At 46.4% G+C, this 21,791-nt stretch overlaps 2 protein-coding genes across 9 annotated transcripts in view; one reads left to right on the top strand and one right to left on the bottom strand.

Annotated features, from left to right (window-relative positions):
* The window catches only part of LOC120959480 (rap1 GTPase-activating protein 1), a 160,320-nt gene that overhangs the window by 45,785 nt on the left and 92,744 nt on the right, over positions 1-21,791 (bottom strand). For all 8 annotated transcript variants that reach the window (XM_049609697.1, XM_049609694.1, XM_049609696.1 and 5 more), the window contains one exon: positions 19,844-20,054. In XM_049609697.1, coding sequence (XP_049465654.1) covers positions 19,844-20,054 — 211 coding nt within the window. The remainder of the gene's footprint in view (positions 1-19,843; positions 20,055-21,791) is intronic.
* The window catches only part of LOC120957351 (cytochrome c-2), a 138,869-nt gene that overhangs the window by 13,255 nt on the left and 103,823 nt on the right, over positions 1-21,791 (top strand). The gene's annotated exons all lie outside the window — the stretch shown is intronic.

The following is a 21,791-nucleotide window of genomic DNA, read 5'->3' on the forward strand; positions in this document are numbered from 1 at the left end:
AAGCACAGACATATACACACACACACACACTATCCGAAAGTGGTAATCTACCCAGCTCATGGCCGAGAAATTGAAGATCCGGAGCGATAATCCATTCTATTCCCGAGGTGTGTATGCTCTACCAGGGAAATAAAAGGTAGGCGACAGTGTCCACCGTTGTACTGCGACTAAGATATTAATCTTTGTTTGAAGAACATCTACGCACAACCAACATGTAGAGAGTGGTTTGCTTTTGGGGTGGAAAGTACACGTACTGGGACATCGGAATACACCAACTACGGAGCGGCATAGGGGCATCTAGAAGCAGAAACTCGTCCGAAGACAACAAACAACGAAGAGCCGCAAAGGTTCCGAGATGTACAGAGGGAAGAGGTTGGTGAGAATTAGGTTCCAATTTTTATGACCCAACCTAACTCCCAAAAAGAGTTATCTTGCGGGAGCTCTTTGAGACTCCGTCATTGGGGGAAGTGTACAAACATGGTTCCGCGATAGTTCCGCGTTCCGCTTATCCCCCCCTCCCCGAAGCGTTCCGAAATGACGCAAGCGTTTCGTTGTCAACTTTGCCCTCTTGCCCAAACTCCAATGGCGCTTGTGTTCTAAATTCCAAAACTCACCGAAGGAACTGTGCCATCCGAGAGCTGCAGAACATGCGATGTGTGTGATGAGCGGCAAATGTGAAACACGTTCAACTGGGCCGTTTGGAAGTCCGTGGCGTGTTGTTCGGGCTTAAAAATAGCTCGTCCGCTTTGGAGCAGCAAGACCATCACGAAGCACGGGCTGTGTGTCTTCCCATCCCGGGTACTTTGGATGCAACGATCTCGCGATTTCGTGAAGCAGTTAAAAGCGATGGGGTGGTCCTATTGCGAAACGACGTGCCGGCTCTGTATCGCTTCTGACAAGCCACTCGAGAACCTTGCGACGGCGCAATACAACAGAGGGGTGCGCCCTCCAGCACTAAACATGTCCTCAATACGTGTGATTTAAGTGAAGTGGATCTTCTAAACTGGAAAAAAGGTTCAACCCACTTCGTGGCGCGAGTGTCGCTCGATCGACAACGGCTGGTGAGCGCGGTCGCGCGCTCGCTCCAAGTTGCTATATTTACTTCCAATTTACGGCGCGTCGTGAATCATCGACCGTCAACTGACATCGATTATTTTAATTAAAAAGTATCAAATGGTTGGGGTTTAGGTTTGCGGCACCATCCCGAAGTGTGTCTAGACGCCTATATGGGGGGATGAACGAACCAAGTTGACCGCTTCGGTAGAGCTCGTGCCCCGGATGACTAGAACCGCCAGTTGTTTGGAATTGGGTACGGAGAGAAGCCGTCATCGTTGCCACTCTTGTGGTGGGGAACAGAAGGGATCAAATATCGGACAAATGAATCATCACAGCAGGTCCCGGGGCTCCAGCAGCGGACCAGATGACACCGGCCAAAGCAACGCCACCTGTATACCGGGGGTTTGTCGTTGTGCGACTTCTATTTCTAACAAGCCACTTCTGTCCTCTCTCCCTGATAGATGACCTGTTGGAGATCAGGTTTCGATCCTGCTTTTTGTTGTTGTGGCGCCATCGGAAGTGGATGGATCCTGATATCTTCACCAGCTTAGCGTGGTATAATCTTCGTTATTGTAATAAACGTTTATTTTTACTTTCGAACCCGTACAATGGCCATTGGGAGGTGGTTTAATGTGGCCCTTTTTTCGCTAGCAGTGTCCGGTTTGGTAATCCAACACCTTGTGCAAGATGTTCTTGAGAGTTTGGCATCGCGGTTTGGAGCGATAGACAACAGAAAAGTAATGGCTTCATCCGGTGTTTGTTTTGCATTGTTGAAGGTTGTAGTGCTCTTATTGGACAATTGACGGTAAAATGCAATGTTTAATGCTGGCGATAAATTCTATGAAATACCTGACAACTTGAGGGTATTGATGCCTAGACTTATGAGTCTTTACTCGTCAAAAGATTTTCAAAGAAATGGAAATTAAATATATAAAACATACAATAATGATTCCTTCACATGTTGTTGAACTATAATTGATATCTCTATTGATCCACTTATAATCTACGCTTTCTGGAGGTGTGAACACTTACATCAAGTGCTCTCCATACTCCACATTTGCACCAATTTCGACCGTCCAAACCTCAGCGGTCTGCCGCCAATTGATACATCCACTCTAAAGTAGCAAAGGAAACTTCAATAACAACAACCAAAACCCCAACCACACCACTCTCTCTCTCTCTCTGTCGCTAAAGGCAGCGAGCATCTGGCCACCTTCCCAAAACTACACCGGAAGCTAACGAGGAAGTATGCGCACCGAAAAATTGTGTTTTGCAAATGCGCCAGGCCCGGGCCCGCTTTCTTTCACTCGGGGGCTCCGGGGGGGTTTAATGTTTTTGTTTCTCTCGGTACATTATGTTCGCCGTCCGGAGCTAAAATCTACCGTTTCAACCACCGAAAAGTGCTGTTGCACGGCTGGCCAAAAACGGACGGACACGGAAGACGGTTCGGTATGAGTGTGTATGCTTTTTTTTCTTCCGTTCGTTCGTGCTTTTGTTGTATAGGAAAAGTAACAGCAGCACAATTTATGCAATCAACCACCACCACGGCGGCGGAGCACACGGCACAGGTGGTTCTCGGTGGATCGGTAAGAAATTATGACGCAAGATTACTTACCGAGCCACATACACACATTCACACATACACACGGGCCGAACCAAACAGGAAAAACCAATTCAACCGATATTGGTGCAATAGCGAGAAAGAGAGAGAGAGAGAGAGAGAGAGAGAGAAAGGTTCGATTTTTCCGTTTTTCCTCGCGCCCCGATTACCATGATCATCATCATGATCGAGGGACGTATTGATGGAAGAGTAGAGAAGCCTTTGTTCAAAGCCAACTTTTAAAGTAAACAGACACATACACACATACCCCATCCAGAGGTTTGTGGCCGATGAAAAGTGGGAAATTGCGGCGGTGGTGCTTCGGGCCAATTCCTCCAAGATTCCAATCAAGATTGGTTCAAGATTACCAACAAAACCAACGCCGGGCCCATCGGTTAGGCGATGGAAAACCTTTACCAAGCCCGGCCCCAAAGGTACCAATAGCATCTAAATAGCAAACCAATTTCGATGGCGAAAACTACGCTCGATTGAAAATGTGATGCTTCCCTCTTGGGGCTTGGGGCGAGCTGACCGTTTTAAAGGTCTTTAAACCTTCCTTTTTGGAATTGAAGTTGGAGTTTGGAGCTACAGCAGCCAACAGCAGCCAACACAAAAGGGATTGAGTATCACCCCGTTAGGGCCATTAGCACTACCCAAAAAGCAGAGGGGGCGGGGTGTAGAACCAACTCAACCGTACGTCCGGCCGTTTTTCCGAACTTGATTCATGAAAACTCATCGTCAGAGAAGCGTTTTTTTGCAAACTCCTACTGCGTACTGTCTGGAGCTTTAATAGTCGTTCGTGTTCTCTTGTTGGGGGGTTGATTTCCTTCCGTTTTCCCTCCCCTTGCACTTTCAATCACGTACCAACCCAGCAGCTCAGTTTTGGGTACGTTTCGTGTTCTGATTCTTCAAGGCGACCAACCAAACGGCGACATTGTTCTTACGCATTCATCCGATACGTGAGGGAAAATGCGTGAGCTTATCTGGGAAATGCCAGGAAGGTGGTGATGGTGGAGAACAAAGATTAGACGAAAACACCGTCCCTACCACCTGTAGCCGTCTGTGGTCTGGGTGTGCGTTTTTTTCGGAAGCAAAGGGAAACACCAATGGGGATTTAAAGGAAAAAAAGCAGAAGAAATACACAGGCAGCAACAGGGTGTTAAGCTGCTGTAAACCTCGATTGGAGCTGGTGTTTATCGAGCTCATTGTCAACAGGTGGGCAGAAAGAGGGTGTATTCTGTAAAGCAATTCTCGTTCCCTGATTGTTGTATCTTCTGAAGAAGGGATTGGAGCTATCCCTATGGAGTCTTCGTGTGGTTTTGGAGGTGGAGATTTTAATCCCTTAGCGTTCTGCTTCCTTTTATTCAAAGCGAATCTGTTGAAAGAGCTCTCGCAAAGAACGTCCACTGTTTTTCCAAGCAAATGTGACCCACTTAAGCCTTTGCGACTCTCAATTTCTTCGATACACACCGATTGCTGCCACCGATACCATACCGTACACCGTAGGCAAGAGATGCTGTCATCCTGATGCAGTTTCTCTTTTCTTCGCTATGCTTGTTTGTTGATCATTCCTTTAAAAGCGGGTCACTTTTACTAAGCAAAGGCAGCAAAACATACATACAAACAAACTCATCATTGCGGCGCCGCATTTGATTCGCTTTGCAACAATATTGCAAAAAGGAGCGTTTTTTTTGGTGTGGATCATACCAAAAGCCCTAGGCCGCACGATGATGTGAAACAAAAGTGAAAAATGAAGAGATTTATAAACAGCATTAGGAGAAAAACATAACAAACAGACGGGGTAGAGGGTAAAAAACGCTTCAACTAGGTAGAAACAACTAGTCGGTGGAAATGGAAATGTAAAACAGCAAACATTAGCTAGCAAATCTGTGCAAAGAGAGGGTAGCGGGAGTGAAAAGCGAACGTGAACGCATGCACGAAAACATACCAATCAAGGGAGAGAAAAAATGTACCGAGACAGAAGGAAAAACGAAAAAACAAAGAACGAGAGAGAGAGAGAGAGAGAGAGAGAGAGAGAGAGAGAGAAGAAAGAAGCAAAACGAACTAAGATGGATTATGATGAGTAAATTAAAGGCACGAAACACTGGGCACGAACTGGGTAGCAAACTGAGAAGCAAAGTAGAAAAACAACAAGCAGAAAAGAGGAAAGGAAAGCCAAAAAGTTTCTGTGTGCAAGATCAAGAAAAAAGAAACACAAGAACAAAGCAAAGAAAAAAAACTATTTTTAATGCAAATGCTTCTCCGGAAAAAGGAAACAACAAAGTGGAAAACTCTGCTTAAAAACTCATAAAAAATTGCACCAGCCTGCCGAAATGAATCGATCACAAAACGAGATAAGAAAATCAAGATAAAACCACAACACTTGATCATTTTCTAATAACACTTCCGAGCGAAAACACTCCCCTTGACACACAAGGGGACATAACTTTTATCTGCTCGTTTTTAAAGGGGTGATGGTGATTTAATTAAATTGCAACAACTTATTAAAACGTATGCTTTACACTGCTGGTGGGCTTGTTTTGATGGACATTGACTTTGCATAAATGGCCCATAACGGCAATCTCTTTCACTCCGCCATTCGGTGGGGATGAACCTCGCAAGTCTTTCATTGCCCACAACCTCGGTCGCGCTGTAGTTCATCATCATTTTTTTTCGGTTTCGGGCGGACATCAAAAAGCTCCAACTCCACTTTGTTTCATTCCCCCTTTCCCTCTCTCTCTCTCTGTGACAAGTCAAAAAAGACGCGCCGAGCGTCTTGGCTGGACAGGAAATAGAAATTTAATCTTCATTTCTTGAAGCTTTCAAAAGCAAAACAAATCACTCCGAAAGGGTGCGGGAAGGTGATGGTCCCCGGGCACTGGGGGTGGTGTGCATAATTATGAGCATAACATCTGCCGGGATGGCAAAACGTGAACAAATGGATGCACAAACTGTCTCTGCGGAAGGGCCAGACCAGCGGTCAGAAATAAATAACAGGCAATAACGCGCGCGCGCAACTCCTCCACGCACCAAGCGCACACACCTTTCGGTGTGAACGAACTCTCCCCAAAAATACAAAATAGAGGGAAAAAAAAGTTGAGAAAATCTTCTTAGAGGTGAAAGAAATGGGCTCTTCCTCCCTCCCGAAAATATAAACGGAGAAAAATGGGCAAACTAAATGCGGGCGCGGGCGACTCGTTCGGAGCGATGGCCCACCTCAGCTATTTAATTCAATTAACATAGATTTTTGCTCCATTCCCCAACCGTGGAGAGGGGGACGAGGCAATATGTCCAGCAAACGGGGAACAGTAGGGTTCGGTTCGGTTTCGACGTCATTGCGGCCACCGCGCGCGGCATAGCAGCCGCTCAGTTGTGGTTGCAGTGGACGCAATGGCGTCGGTTTTATGCATTCCGATCAAGCGCGCCCGGTTGGTTGGAATTGGCAGCGAAAATATGCAGCAAACCGGGACCGGCCGAGGGGCCGAGGGCCCCATTTCCATTCTTTTCAAGGGACCGAGGTAGGTGGGTATGCAAATCGGCAATGCGCTGCTGTAGTAGTAGTACTGCCTATAGCGTAAAAGCGGGGGACTATTCCTTCCGTGAAAGTCCGCCTCAAAACCCTTTCTGTTGGTCGGTTGTTTTTTGGTTCCGAGGTGCTGATTCTTTCTGTACCATTTCTTCCGAATAATTGACGTCTCAGACCGGTGACCACACACACACACACACAGAGAGACGAGTCGCAAGGAAGAGGCTTCACACTTCGATAGCTTCTCATTTGTTTAGGGCCGGCGGCAGCGTGCCGTTTGTCTACCGCCAGAAACGGCAAAACTTTATACCATTTTCCATCAAGCCCTTTGTTCAACCAATTTGGCAGGGAGGGAAAGAGGGGCTTTCTATTATCATGCAGACATACCAAGGCCCTTTTCGTTTATGGTACACCTTGAGCCCCCGTGTAAGGAAACCGAAAAGCCCCATAATTAGCCTCCATTGCACACACACTGTCGGTTCTGGAGCCAGTTCGCTTTCCGTGACACGGTACCCGATTTCCACCGAAGCTCCTAGTCTTGCGAGAGACGGTTTTCCACGAGGAAGAGGAAATGACCATGGATTTATTGCACCATCGCCACCGTGTGTGTGTGTGTGTGTTTGTGCTCATTGGAGTGGTTAGGAGACCTCGGACGGTGCGCGCTAGCGTGAATGAAAACGCCCCTAGCGAAAGGGCGATTACAATTAAAAAGGGGGAAAAAACACCTCCAGAAAAAGGGGGAGTCCCAATTCTACACCCAGAAGTTGCGTTGGGTTATGCTCTATTCCCACACACACACACACCCGTACAGAGGCGGGCGCACTTGTCTTCTACGACGGTGTTCTGGTGAACCGGTTCCGGTACGCTTCCTTCCCATTCCGACCAACACAAGGGACTCCGCGTTGAGTGCTGATAAGCTTCGCGGGGCAAGGTTTTAACGCCCCAGCGTTGTTTTAATACTGCTACCATCAAGGTGGTGTGTGTGTGTGTGTGACCCGCAGAGTGACCCTTTCATTATTCAAATTCAAACGCAACCGTTACTGCTAATGCACGGCAATGCAGATAATGCCACCCGGGTGTATGTTGTGTGAAGGTATGTTGAGAGACCATGTGGAAGGGGATGGGACTTGGTCGGAGAAGGGGTTGAAGAATAGTTGTTTGTTGTTCTTTTATTTATTTTTTTTTCAGAATGAAACAAAAGCAAGTGTTCATGGGGGAAATTGTAAGGAATGAGGTTATTTTTTCTTTTGTTTTTGATATTTTGCTGAATATAGTTTAACATTAAATCAATGAGAACTATTTGACGTATTTTAAAAGAATTAAAGCAATTTTTATTACTTAGAATAGGGGTCAAATATACATTAAATAAACCATTTTAGCCGATTTCATTGCACTTAAAATAATAATAGTAATAAATAATGGTTTACATAATAGAACATTCCATTCAAACGAATCCATTCAACTTCAACATACCATAAGACGTTAGAACCGGCGTAAGACGTTAGATTCGCTTCCTTTTCAAACGATTCCATTCTATCGCAAGCAAGCTTTTCTCATGCTCAAACCAAACAATATCAATAAAAAAAACGCTCCCAAAAGAACATACAACATAACAGAGCGCGCCGGGAATTTTGTTCGTTCACTGGTTTATTCACTGCAACGGTTTTCAACCCCACTCGCCCTCTCGGTCTCTGGGGTCAACAAATAAGGGGGAGAAGCTCAACCCGAACATCAACCCGCCCGGAATGGCAGGTGCATGATGAATGTCGGAACGACAAAAGGTAACCGAGAAGAGGTGGTAGCATCAGCAGAAGCAGCAGCAGCATAAAATGTGAAACAATGGTTGGCGAGCGCTGCAGCCAGCAGTCAGCAAATTAAGCACAGAAGGTGCCATATAATGGTCGCTTGTGCGATTGTAAAACAATGATAAGACGTTGGTGGAAGGAAATCCCTTTGCTCTGCCCCCCTCCCTTCCGTTTGCCTACAGCAAAAGGTGCTGATGGTAGGCGGCGGATAAATTAAGTATAAAGCGTGTTTGCGATTCTTGCCGGTACTCGGAATAAGGCCCAAGATACCATTATACGACGTGAAGATGAGTTTGATGGCGCTGAGCGAAAAGCGTATGATTTTCGATTAGATGAGGTTTACATTTTTATGAAATGAATGCAAAAGATAGCAACAGACGTTGTGACAGAAGAAGGTGTGCAAAACGTTAAACTGAGACAAAGTGCAATGAATTTAAGTTCACACCAGCAGAATGATTGCTGTGTGGGAATAAAACTTGGAGGAAAACTTGGAAAGAAATAAACAAAGAGAAAAAAAGGAAAAGTTTTTATAAGCTTCATTTGAAAGCCGCGAAAGCTTTCAAATGAAGATTGTGTTTTAAATACTCGCCGCTAGATGGCGATAACGTGCAACTCGACTTTTAGTTACAATTCCCACCATCAGTGGCGCTAGCGTCGTAAGCATTCACATTGCCCCTGAAAGTATGCAAGAGCTTGCGAGCGTAACTAAACGAACAGTATGCAAGTTGCTGTACGCGCTACGCCTGATGGTATGCAATTTGCATCACAGATTTCATCGGATCACGTTCGCAAGGAACAAACACGTGCTCAAACGAATGCATTTTTTTGAATTGCATCAGCTGAATTATGATTTGCATAATTGTGAATTAGTGATGACGATGATAATCTGTCTTTGATTCAAAATTTGTTGCAAACATGTTGGTAAAAAATGTACTGCAAAATCAATTTAATATCCCACCGCAACTAAAAGGGCTGATGGGCAATTTAAACTATCAATTAATGCTGGTTTGTGACTCTTTGATGCCTGTCACAAAAGAAAACAAACACAAAAAAACCGCACCACCCATGACCTCGAGCAGCAGAACGCTTTTTTTTTCGGTCAGTTTTCTCCATTTCCTGCTGCGTCATTTGTCGGTTGATGGCTCGGTGGTTATTATTAAAGGGAGAGAGCGATGTGAATGATGATTTGTCAAACGACCAAAGGACAAAAACTAGTGACATGCACACACACACACACACACCACGTGCCTCGCCCGCAAATTTGATACATCACGGCCCATCATTTCGATATCACAAAAATATTGAAGCATCGTTCATTTGAAGTTCAATGAAACAGACTGTGGCCGGCTACACACACCGGCGACCTCCGACCGAGCGGATCCAAACGCAACAAGAACGAAAAAAAAACAAACCCGGGAAGCTCTCCAGGAGCTAACCACCAACCGGAGCGTAGAACACAAAAATCGCCACCTCACGCTTATTTACCCGATGATGGAAAACGTCCAGCCGTTCATTGGCCCATGGTAATTAAATATATTAACACACACAAAAATCATTCGCATCAAAAGGGCGAGGAAGGAGGGGAGAGGGGAATGGAAGGGGTTTTTTGGTTAGTTGGTTGGTTTGTGTGTGTGTATAGTTCATTTGCTGTTTCATTAAACTTATCATCCGAGAGAAAAAAACGGGACAAACTTTGTGTGCTGCCGCATGTCGGGCGTGTGGCTTTACCATTCGCCCGGTAGCTGCTGCCGGTTTTTCATAAAAGTTTGAAATGTGATATGCGGGAAAAAGGTGGTCAGGAGGATGTCTTCTCCTGCTGTGCGGTGGTGCGTCGTGTGTTGCACGCTTTTCCTCTTCGGACACAACGAGGAGGAAAATTATGATGGACACTTTTTGGGGGATTTTTGTTTTTTTCAATACTCTTCTACCCCGAACAACAACGCCCCGGCAGAAGGCGGTGAAAAGTGTAAAACTACTAGCCAAAAACACGGGGGTTACATTTGAGTCCTCTCTCCTTCCTCCGTTTCAATCCGTCGACGTCTTCTCCCGTTTCAAACGCACAGCACGCACCGGTGGCAAACGGTTTTGCAAAGAAGAAAATCCCATTAACCGTGTATCATCATCCGTTTCATTACCCTTCTCGATGCTACACCGGTGTTTTGTTCGGTGCCCGAAAGCGGGAAAGCCGCTGGTTAAAAGGATACCGCTGGCCTGGTGCAAAGCACTGTTGTTTACCCCTTTACCCCTTTTGAGGTAGTTTTTTTTTTGCTGTCGTCGTTCCAGGGCACAATCGAATCATTTTTTGTGCAAAAAAAAACAGTATCGAACTGTGAGTTTGTGGGGACATAAAGCAAAGGGACGCTGCTGGAAGGACATCGGTAGGTACTCTCCTGTTTCAAACAGCCAGGAACGAAATACAAGAAGCTTTCTTTAAACTCTCCCGTTCTTTTTTTTCGTGATTTTTCCACTACGTCATGTATTTTGTGCTGTTTGCCATTTTTTGCCACCAACCATACTCATCCAAAGCCAGCGCAATTATCAACTCACGTCCAAACATTTCGACTGCGCGTTGTCGTGTTGAGGTCTTGTGTTTCCTCCCGGCTTTGATCCCATTCGCTTGTCGCAAGCCTTTTTGAATGGATTTTTATATTTAGCAAAAATGGTAGAGAGATTGTTTTTCCCTCCCCTCCGGTATGCTCTATATCCCACGATGGACTGTTTTTTAGTTGCTTCAGCACAAGTGAGGGACGAAAAAAGTGGACAGATTTTTCTATTTGCTCGAAAGAAAAAACCCACCCAAACTCGAGTACTCGATGACGCAAAGCCACCGCTACCACCACCACGCGAAATGGGAAAAGGGTTAACACAGGGCGCGGGCAGTATCAAAGGAAGGGAAAATTATTATAAAAAATTTTAACCGGAAGAAGATCCGGTTTGTTTTTTTCTTCTACTGCTTCTGCTGTTCTCGTTGCCGATTGTTGGAAACAATGATTTACAGAGGGAATGCCATATGACCCCTCCTACCGTTTGTTATTAGGCAAACTATTGTTTTGAAAAGTAATTCATTTCACGTTTTTCACAAAAGGAAGGTGTGTGTGTTTTTTGTGCTTAGTGAAATGTCATTTGGAAAGATTGTTTATGAGTTTTCTGTGTAGTTTGAGGGTTTCTACCTCTCTCTCGCACATGTTAGTTTAATTGTAATTAATTCTGGTTTTTTGAGTAACGAATGAGAAGCGATTCATGCCCTGAAGCTGATAATAAAGGCAGTTGCCGTTGACATCTGCTGTAAGGGTATGATCTTTGCTTTCGATAATGTATCTGGTTGATGAACTACAATTTTTAGATGCTCAATTCCACTATTTTAATAAGTAAAAATAATATTGAAACTGCTGTATCATAAAATCAGAGATTTTAGACAAAATGCTATTTAAGAGATGATTTAAATACGAAATCGGATAAAAATCATATTGTCATATCAAGAACTACAGTAAAATAATCAATATGCAACAAAAACGACAAATAATAAAATCAATTAAAAGATAAACCTAAAACTCATATGCTAACAACACTCCCATACAAGCAGATTACACCAAATAACCTACTAAAAGACGTCGAATGGTGGGCTTTTATTCGCGCGTTTATGATGCACAGCTCGAGTTACCACTATTACCAGCGCAATAAACTGCCAACCTTACCGGTGAAGCATCATAACGCTGGCAAGTTATTGGACAGTAATCTTCCGACGCCACCCGGGTCAGCTTCCCAGCTTCCCTAAAAAGGCGCTTCAGCGCGATGAGTGTGTGCTTCTTCACCGTACCCCAGACGCCGATTCCCCACGATTGACAAACATACACACAACAACACACTGCACCCAAATTACAAAATTAAAACACACCAAAATACCCCAATTTGGGACGCCAACATATCGGATGTCGCGCGGGCGCGCTCAGAAACATGGTGCACCCGGCCACGTTGGACACAGAAGTCGAGCGCGTATCCAAACACGGTCAAGAGTGTCAAGGTGTCACGGTGTACACTACCGATGCTGTTTGCTGTAAGACATCCTGCTACTTCTCCTTTTAGGCATTCAGCGACCCGCTGACAACGCACACCGAAGTGTCGCAAGTGTTCCCCAAAACTGTGAGCAAGGAAATGGCAAGGACACTGTTTGTTTGTGGCGGCGTTTTTTAATGGAGGAGGTGGATTTGGATATTTCTGAGGTTTGCAAAACGCTCAATGCTCGCATCACGCATCACGATGATGGATGGCGTTATGAATATCGAGATCAAACGCAAATACAACTTCATCAAATCCTTCCTCGGTTCCTTTTTCGGTTTGACACCGGACAGCTTTTCTTGAGCCCGTGTGCCAATAATAGCATTGCCCCTAATGGAGCAATCGGTCCCGTGCCCATGGGTCCGGGGTCCATTAGGGCCAATTGAAGTTTTATAATCCAATAAGTGCAATCAGGGAGTGACATAAGAACCGGAACTGGCTCGTAAAACCAATTCCCATCCCATCGAGGGACGTGCGTTCTCTCAGGTGTCCGCCGGGCCACCAGACCGGTTTGCAGATGCAGATGGATGAAAACACTCAGCAAGTCACGTGGTAGGACGACCTCGGGACGACACCCGGTCAACACACGTACGGTTGCAAGCGGTCCCTGTACACACCCTGGAGGCTAAGCAGGTTCGGGCTCCGGGGCATTCGCAGGAAGACAGCGCCAGTGGTAGTAAATCTTAAGCCCGAAACAATAAATCTTAGGCGCTCTTGTGCAGTTGGAGGACACACCATACACTGCAAATGGCCGTGAAGAAATGGTGTGTGTGCTTGGGTAATTTAGCAGATTAACCAACGCTCGGAACGCCGGTTCGGAGAAGAATACGAACGGAAATAAGCGATGGTAATTATAAAATAGATTGCGATGGCTTTTCCCATTTTGCTCGCGCGGCTTCTTGTTGCTAGCTTCCAGCTCTTGGTGGCGGCTACGTGGGTAAAAGGCGAAGGTCCTCCTTGCTAATTCCCGGAGAAATGATAACGAACGCGCAGGGCAATATGATTATCCTATCCGACGCTTTCCCGACACGGGAAATTATTTTTTCTATCACCTCTCCGTTTTCCTTCCTTTGCCTTTTACACTCCCTAGACGCTATCAGCGTAGTTGGTATGATTTGTTAGTTTACCCGGGAAGCGAACGTGTCCTCGGCGCCATCGATCATTGCTTCAAATTCGATTCGCGCGCGCGCTCTCTCTTCCGGCCCTGATGAAGCCATTATTCATGCGATGGGATTTCCCTCGCCCTAATAGGGATGTAGGATGCAGCAACGTGGCACGTGATGAACTGACCCTGGACAAACCCTGGGCCCCGTGACCGTATAATGAATTCGTTGACATTAGAATTGCAGCATGCTTTCCTCGTTCTGTCTCTACCAATTCCAGGCTTGCTAGGTTGCTGGGGAGTTGCATTCTGATCGTAATGACACGCAAAAGCATACAAACCACGGAACACGCACTCGCCAGGGGGAGGGATCTTGCGAGAACAATCAAAAACAAATCCACCACTCAATCGCTTTGTTTGTGCCGGTGTTCGATGCGTTCCCTCGTTTTCCAAACGCAGCCCTAAAGCCCAACCATCCCGACAGGAGGAGGATGTGGTCAATAAAGAGAGAAATTTGCGACAAAAGGACAACCACCGTGCCGTGCGACAATTAAATCGATCATCCGGCTTTTGTGGCGAACGCAGCAGCACGCGAGGACAGCGGACAGATGTGTTTGTGAGCGCCCGAAAGCCTGTTAATTGTCCCGATCCCGGGGAAGAACGGGAGATCAAACAAAAGGTTCCAAACGAGAACGCACGCCGGACATCATTGCTTGTCCTTGGGCACACGCGCTAATGGTGCGAGGAGCTTGTTGTTTGGAGGGATTGTGTCATAAATTGTGCTACTAGTTGTTGCCCATTTCAAACTTCCGGTCGGTTTTGAAATGTTGCGTTCCATGGTAGGTAATTTAAATCCTTCGCCAATGGTTCGAGCTGACTTCAGGAGTTAACACTGCGGAGGAGTCCTTAGAAAGACCGGGCAATGCAAGAAAAGACGATCACCCTGTGTCTCGTTAATCGCCTCCCGAGAGATAAACGTTTCAAACACACACACACACACAAACACCCAGAGAGATCAATTAAAGACTCATCAGGATCTTCAGGATTCCAGGCTCAACCAGTTGGAACCAATAATAGCCGCTGACGTGTGCATCTTTTGCGCCCGCGAAGCAAGGTCCGTAATTATCTACGGGGTCCTGTCGTGCCTTACAAAACGCATAGACGCATATCGAACCGGGATCGTTTCGGATTGAGACACTTATCACCTCATCAGCATGGTGTGCAAGAAGCGTCGGTGTAGTGTCAATTGGTCCCAACAGATAGTGAAAAAACGATATGGCACCCTTGGGGGCGAGGCGTGTTCCTCGCAGAACATACGGTGTAACAGCGTCTCAAGCGTACACAACACACAGTGGCCACGTGTGGTGATCATCGTTTGACACTTCATTTCACCCGATGTCACTAAGCGACAAACCCCCAGATGAACGTTGACGGGAGTCAATCGTAAGCCACGTACAACACACCATTCGGTGCGGTCATAATGGCCCTCTTGTCTTCGGCGGTCTTAGATCGGCGACCGTGTGGGACGCTTTTTTTTCTTCTTGTGTCCCTTTTTCTTCTCCTTGGCATTGGAGTGCCCTAAAGTGCGAGTTCCGGGCGTGCCGGAGGCGATGAAGTGTCGACGTGTCGCGCGCCTTTATGTTTGCCAGATGTTGAGGAGAGTGTGGAGTGTCACCCCCGGGGCCGTTTTTGGGAACGCTGTATATCGATACATGATGGGTGTGTGTATATGCATTGCTCCGGATCCGTGGCATATTGTTTGCGTGCGTTACACACAAAGACATCACCGACGGGGCATTTTTTTCTCTTCTGAATCTACCGTCTTTGAGCTATTACTGCCACCTTCGAGGATTAAAGACGAGGCGTTGGAGAGGAACAAAGGGGAACGACTACCTCCTGCCGGAAGATTATGGGTTTTTGATCGTTTTGAGTATGTGTATCGTGGCCGTTGGTTTTTTCCCTCTCTTCTCTTCCTTTAATTTTGGCTTGTTTGCTGGGTGTGACCCAAGTCACCGCCGGGGCTTATGTGGTCGGCTTATTGAAGGTTCTTTTTTTTTTGAGGCTTTAAAAAGCCGCAGGAAACAGCACGAGGTGTTACAGTTTTCTATTATTCTTGGCCTTAAGGCTAATGAATCGTAAACTTCAATTGGAGCAGTTTTTTTTTCTCTGCTCTGTATTATTACTCCATTGCGCTTAAGGCGTTTATTTTGACATCTGTTTTTGGAGGTGATTTTGTTCCTTCTTTTCGCTGTTCGTGTTGTTTTTTGTTTGAATGATCGACACTTAACTACTGTTTTCGATTGCTTGAAGTGATCATGATCATGTGTTTTTTTTTGTCTTCTCTCCTGTTTGATCCCAACATTTCACCACTTTGTTCTCCTTTTTTTTTGGTCTTTAGCTTTGCTCGTGTAGGAGATATGCGTGGCCAAACTCAATAATGTAGGCCAAACTTTAACACTTCAACAAAACTATTCGGGTTAGCCCCTCAGCCGAACACGAACAGGGAATAGTTTTTGTAACGGATTTTTCACTCCCCATAAAATCAGCCACCTAGAGACACAAAAACACACAACACCACTCGCTCAAGCAGGCTCTTCAGAGTGTGCTCGAGTGTGTTTTTTTTGTGCCCGCCAAATCCAGCGCCGATGTGCGTTTTTATCGCTCTCAAAACAAAACGACACTCAGCGGTGGCGGTGGCGAAGAACAGACCGATGCACCCTTTTTTTTGCTGCATCCCAATTCGAAAACTGCATCCCAACTGGATGGCCTGCGAGTGTGAACCACTGTACACAGAGACACACATTCACTCACTCTATGTTCCAGCTGTATGTCCCAACAAGTTGGGATAACAAAAATCGAGACACATCGGGCCAAAACGGATCGTAAAATTTTATGACTTTGTTTTCTCGTTTTCCCATTTCCTCTCGCCGGGCTATTTTTGAGTGGAAAAAACGAGGGTTGTGTGGTACACTTTCAATCAGTTCCATGCGAGCTCTAAAAGCTGGCCAGCTTATCAATCTGCGCGAACACGATCCCACCCGATCGCTGGTGGCTTTCGAGCCAATTTAGAAATATGAAAACAATTTCAAAAATTTTAATCCCCCACCCAGGGACACGTACAAAACGGCGTTTTTTTTTGGGGGGGGGGGGGGTTTAAAAGGGTTTTCGGGTGCCGAGAGGTTTATGACTTTTTATGACACACACGCGAGGCCCGGTTTGGGCGACCGCGAAGCCCTTCTGCACAGCACAGCTGTTGCTTCTAAAGCGCTTCTTTTGCGCCGAGCGATTGCCCACAGCATCACAAATCAAAGCTCGTTCTGCTCGCAAACGAACCGCGCGTGTTAGATGTGTAGAACACGAACTGAACACAAATTATCAATACTTAAGAAGAGTGTGTCGCGCGCGCGAAAGGTTAAGCCCAGGCCCCGGGTGTGTGGATGGGAAATTTATTTCCACTCACAGCGCGGGATGTTGCTAGGGCGATGGTTACGTTTCCCGCCGGCTGCTGTTGTGTAGGACGATGGTTTCCGGAAACCCGTTGCGGATTTATGGATTTATGGACGGCCCAACGGTCTTCTGTCTGAACACGACTAACACACGTTTTACACGCCAACGCTCGAAAACCTCGAAACCGATTATGCTTGAAGCTGGTTGGGGCTGTCTAGAAGGAAACGAAAGGAAGAAGGCAGAGGTCACACACATTGCATGACCGGCTCGGGTTATGTGTGTGTGTGTGAGTGTGTGGCTTCTTCCGATCCATCTTCCGGAACAGGTGGGAACATATTTTCCGCCCGCTGCCTTCGAGGGGTTCCCTCACTAACCTAATTTCGTTCCTGCACACCGCACTGTTGTGCTCCCATTTTGGCATCTCGCTGTACCGCGGAGCTGGCAGCAATTCAATCAAAAATGATAAACGGGCACACAGCGAACAAAAATGCGGGGAGTTGGTGTTTGCGTGATGGACTTTTTTTTATTAATTTTTCGCTACTCTCGCAAGCAAACATCCAGGAAGGTAGTCTTGATGAACGAGCGACATAAAGCGGTTAATAAGGGTAAGTTTGTATCAAACATTGCATAATTGCAGGCGGTTTGAAGACTAACAGGCACGTGTGCTTCAAAAAACGCCCACATGTATGCAATTTTAATGGCAAACGAACGGTTTAAAAGAATGAATGCCACCTGGGGTAAGCTTTTCGACGGAGCAACAAGCAAAAAAGCTTAACATGTAATACTTTTCCGTTGTTCCGTACCATCTTCCCACCACAAAAAAACAATCGCGTCTACGCGGTTGGCATACGACGTTTCCCCTGGCGACAGACCATATTGTAGTCGTCGTCGTCGTCGTCGTCGTCGTCGTCGTCGTCGTCATCGTTTGTCATGAAAAATTGGAAAATGTGATCGTTTACATTCTCATCGCCGTGTCGCCAAGAAGCCACACTTCACTGCCGTTGTTGTTGCTGGTGTTCTTATCCTTTTTTTTGTTGAGTGCCCATCATTCATCATGTTTCCAGCGTCCCGTATCTGCGCCTATACCACACATACCTGAACACTCGCGCATATCGTAGATTGCGTGCTCAATCGGTTATTGAATTTTTCCTCAATAAATAAGCCCGCGAGACAGCCAAAATAAAAGACACCAAGGACAGATAAAAAAAAACAAGCTGCTTCTTGAACTCCACGAAGCGGAGGAGCACTTTCCAATGCTTAGTCATGGAGAAAATTGAACATTCCTTGTAATACCTTTCCTCCGTAACATGTTCTCCCTTAGGAGATCTTAAAAGACAAAAGGCAAAAGTCCCTTCGTGTCCAAACGAAAACCCACAATGTCATGTTTCAGTAGAAAAGGAAGCTCAAATAATATCAATTTAAAAGCCCCACCTACCGAAGGGGGAAACCACAAAAATTCGAACAAATCTATATCCTATTGGGACATCCACCGGTAGCAACTCTTTTGGGACATTTAATCCGCTTTTCACACAGCTAATCACTCTGCTACCTTTGCTGGAAAACCTACTTCCTTCGAAAGAAGAAACCTGTCCAGAAAAGAAGAAGAATATAATCCTTTCCATCCAGTCTTACGGTAAGGATATCGATTTCAAAGTCCAGTCCAATGTTCCAGTGCCCAGCTGACGGCTTCTGTTCCGTTCCAATTCCGGCGTTCGTGCAACAGATTGTAAGACACGACGACGCCCGGCATTCCAACTGCCGATTTCGATTTCGATTGCAGTAAAACGGAAGCTGTGATCTCACAGAATTGAAGCCACCCAACCGTTTTATTCACATTCTTACCCCCAGCCAGCGGGGGGAGGCGAACAAAACGAATGTTAAAGAGTAACGCACCGAACACACCGACACATTGACATTGAAATATGTACCACGTTTGTTCTTACATAGGGCCACGCGCTCGCACAGCCTGATTTCAGATGGAAATAAAATCCAATAAAAATAGGTGCGACCTTACACACTCTCCCTCGAATCTGTTTGTAGCGATTGTGGCCCCGAGGCTACAAAGGGAAAAAAACACACCGACAAACGTTTAGCTCATTTCAGTGAGGTGTGAAGCTCGAACACGGCTTGAACATTATAAAACTAAATCAGTTTCCTTCCCCGTGTCTTTCCGGCGTCTTTCACGCATCGATAGACAGAGCAAGGCACGCGCACTGCGCCTTCGTTTTGACGGGGTTTCCTTAAGACGCTTAAAGACATTGAACTGAGCTGCGCGCGGTGAACGATCCTGTGGTCTAACTTTCAATCAATGTCCAAACAAATGGAATGGTTATTAAATGGGACTACAGAGCAGTGTACAGCGCACCACAGCGCACGGAAACCTTTAAAACAGGGCTCATATTTTATCGCTTTATGATGGTACACAACGCAGCTACATGCTAGTCTAACCCCATCCAGGGTTTTATGGAACATAACGTGTAAAAGTCCTCCCTTCACCCCCAAGGTTGCATGGGCCGCGGTGACAGTCACGAATGGGCGCATGGTTTAACGGTTTTTGCTCGTTCGTTCGTTCGTTTGTCGGTTGTCTCATCCTAAAGGTGGTTCTCGTTAGTAGAAGCGGCAGTCAATAATCGTGTCGCCAAATTGAGCACGAGTACGCAGCCGATAAGAAGGCATGAGGAGGATATAGGATCGCTTGCGATTACCTTTTGGGCGCACTGAACCGCAACGGACCCGGAGCTCTGAAGGTCGCAGAAAACACTTGCTCGATGGTTGACGGAAATGGCCGGCTCGTGCCAGCAACGATCGCGTGCCACCAGCGATAGGCGAAGAAAGCTTCCACCTGAGCACTGCTGAGCACTCGTCCAATAAACCGTCAAACCGTGCACTTCAACGAGAGGAGGATACAGTTCATAAAGCGAATTGCAAGCTGCAACACGACCGAATTGCATCGCCGTCGTTACTGCGACGTTTTGTGGTGTGTGTGAGAGTATAAGCGTGGCACGTGAATGAATAAATTAAAGCGATCTTCTTGCCTTCTTTCACTCTTCTCTACAAGAATAAGAAGGACTATTTGAAGTCGCCATTGCGACTGCCGTGCGACCGAAAAATAATTAAAAACGTATAACCTTTTTCCAAAGTGGCGGAAAGGCTTACACACTAATAACCGTAATAACGATGATCGAAAGGGGCAAAAGAAGGCGAAAACACTAAGGAAAGGATACACGAAATGGAAGAAGCAGTTTACGCACCTGTGTGAAGTACGACGGTAGAACGCAGCGCTGATCGTCCAGCCGCGAGCACTGGACGCGCTCGAGCAGCTCGAACAGATCGTGCGTTGCGCCGCGCAACCGGTCCGGGCTGGTGGTGGCGCTCTTGCTGCTCGGTGCGGTCGTGCCCGCGGACAGTCCATTCTGTTTCGCGTTTGCCGCTGCCGTCGTCCACCCGCCCATATGTTGACGCCTGTGTGTGGGAGAGGGAGAGAGAGAGAAAACAGTGAGTCAATTAAATGAAGCCTTTAATGTGATATTAATTATGTTTTATCTACGAATGGTCACCATCTACTACAACCGTCACCGTCATTCATTCAATGAAACTACTGCAGCACAACAGCGAACGAACTCTCAAAACCCACCGACGGATCGGATCAATGTCAAGAGGGTCCTTAACTCGCAATGATTGATCGTTGCGTTTGTGTGTATGTTTTCATCATTTTTCCATCACTTTCGAGCGGCCCCAAAACCGGCGAACTAATTGCCCTCACCGGTGCCGAGGCTGCGTTTTTCTGTAGTGACCTCATGATGCAGACACAAGGGAAGACATATAGACGGCGCTACTGCTGCTGCAGCTTGTTGCACGACTACTGCAGAAACTGGTTCCAACTCGGAGCGATTACATCTACATCAAAACACACGAACGTGTGGGGTGTGGTGTATCAGGGATTAGAACAAATTAATTTAATCGCATCCAAAACAGACACACACCGAGCCTAAACACTGTTTGGGTCTAAACCGACCACCATCATGGTGGCGGCGGTGTGCGCTCACGTTTGTCATTATTTGCTGACAGCTTTAATACAAACGGACGACGTACATGGTGGTGGCCGGCCCTCGGTGGTGCTGGTGCCACGATTAATGATCGTTTACCGATCGCTGATTAATTGTTACAACGAGAGAGAGCGGTTAGGTACTCCCACCCAAGGGTTTTGGTGGTCGTTTTGAAGGAGGAGAAATAGTCTGCACATATCAGTACTGGCCGCAACAAATGCAACCGTAGATGGAACTGCAGAGCACTCAAACGTCCCCAGAGAACGAACCTAAAAATGCAACTGTAATTGGACGATGATGATGTATGAGCACGTCCTTTGCCGTCTCCTAACTAGCCCGCTTGATTGATGGTGCCATGATAAGGACATTCTCTCGCCAGCATCACATCAAGCGAAAATTGAATTCCATTAAAATTATTGAACTTTTCCTGAAATTGCGTTCAATTCTGGGAAATGGACCGACCTCCAAAACTGTCTAGGTAAATGTTTTCCGAATTTCCGAATGGTTTTGTTTACACCCCGAGAAGTGGTGATGTTCTCCACTTGAGCAGACGCTAAAATCCGTTAATCCCTCTTCAAACATTCATTATCTCGAAGGTGTAATAATGTTCACACAAAAGCCCTTCCCCGGAATCCTTGATGCATCCCTCCTATTTTGATTGAAGTTGCGACTAGTACTCAAATTGCACCTAAATCCGGTCCAAATGAAGTCCACAGCCAGTGGACAGTGAGGACTCGGGAGTGTTAGCGCAAAAATGCCCTTCCCGAAAGAGCGACCCACTCGAAAGCCGAACTCGGACTGTTTGTTATTGTTGATGGTGCTGCCTGTCAGTTTGCAGTGCGTTGAGGTTATGCGCACATATGTGTGTGTGTCTCTATGCGAGCGAGAAAGATTTATTCATAATCAGCAACGTGCAAGAAGCGACAGGGGGATGATTTATGCACGTAACACCCCTTTCTGGAGGTCCAGATACACCAGAGTTGCAGCAGGGATACCCTTTTGTCGAAAGCCCAGGGAAGCTGCTGAAGGACACAATTCGAACGAGCGACCGCTTGGCGTTTGGCGCGTGTGTAATGCCAGTTGTAATGCGCGTAAGTGAGCATCTCTCCCCCAGTTCAGCTCGAACGTCCGAAACGGTGTTTCGTTTTGTACC

Source organism: Anopheles coluzzii, chromosome 3 (assembly GCF_943734685.1).
Source record: "Anopheles coluzzii chromosome 3, AcolN3, whole genome shotgun sequence".
Taxonomy (NCBI): domain Eukaryota; kingdom Metazoa; phylum Arthropoda; class Insecta; order Diptera; family Culicidae; genus Anopheles; species Anopheles coluzzii.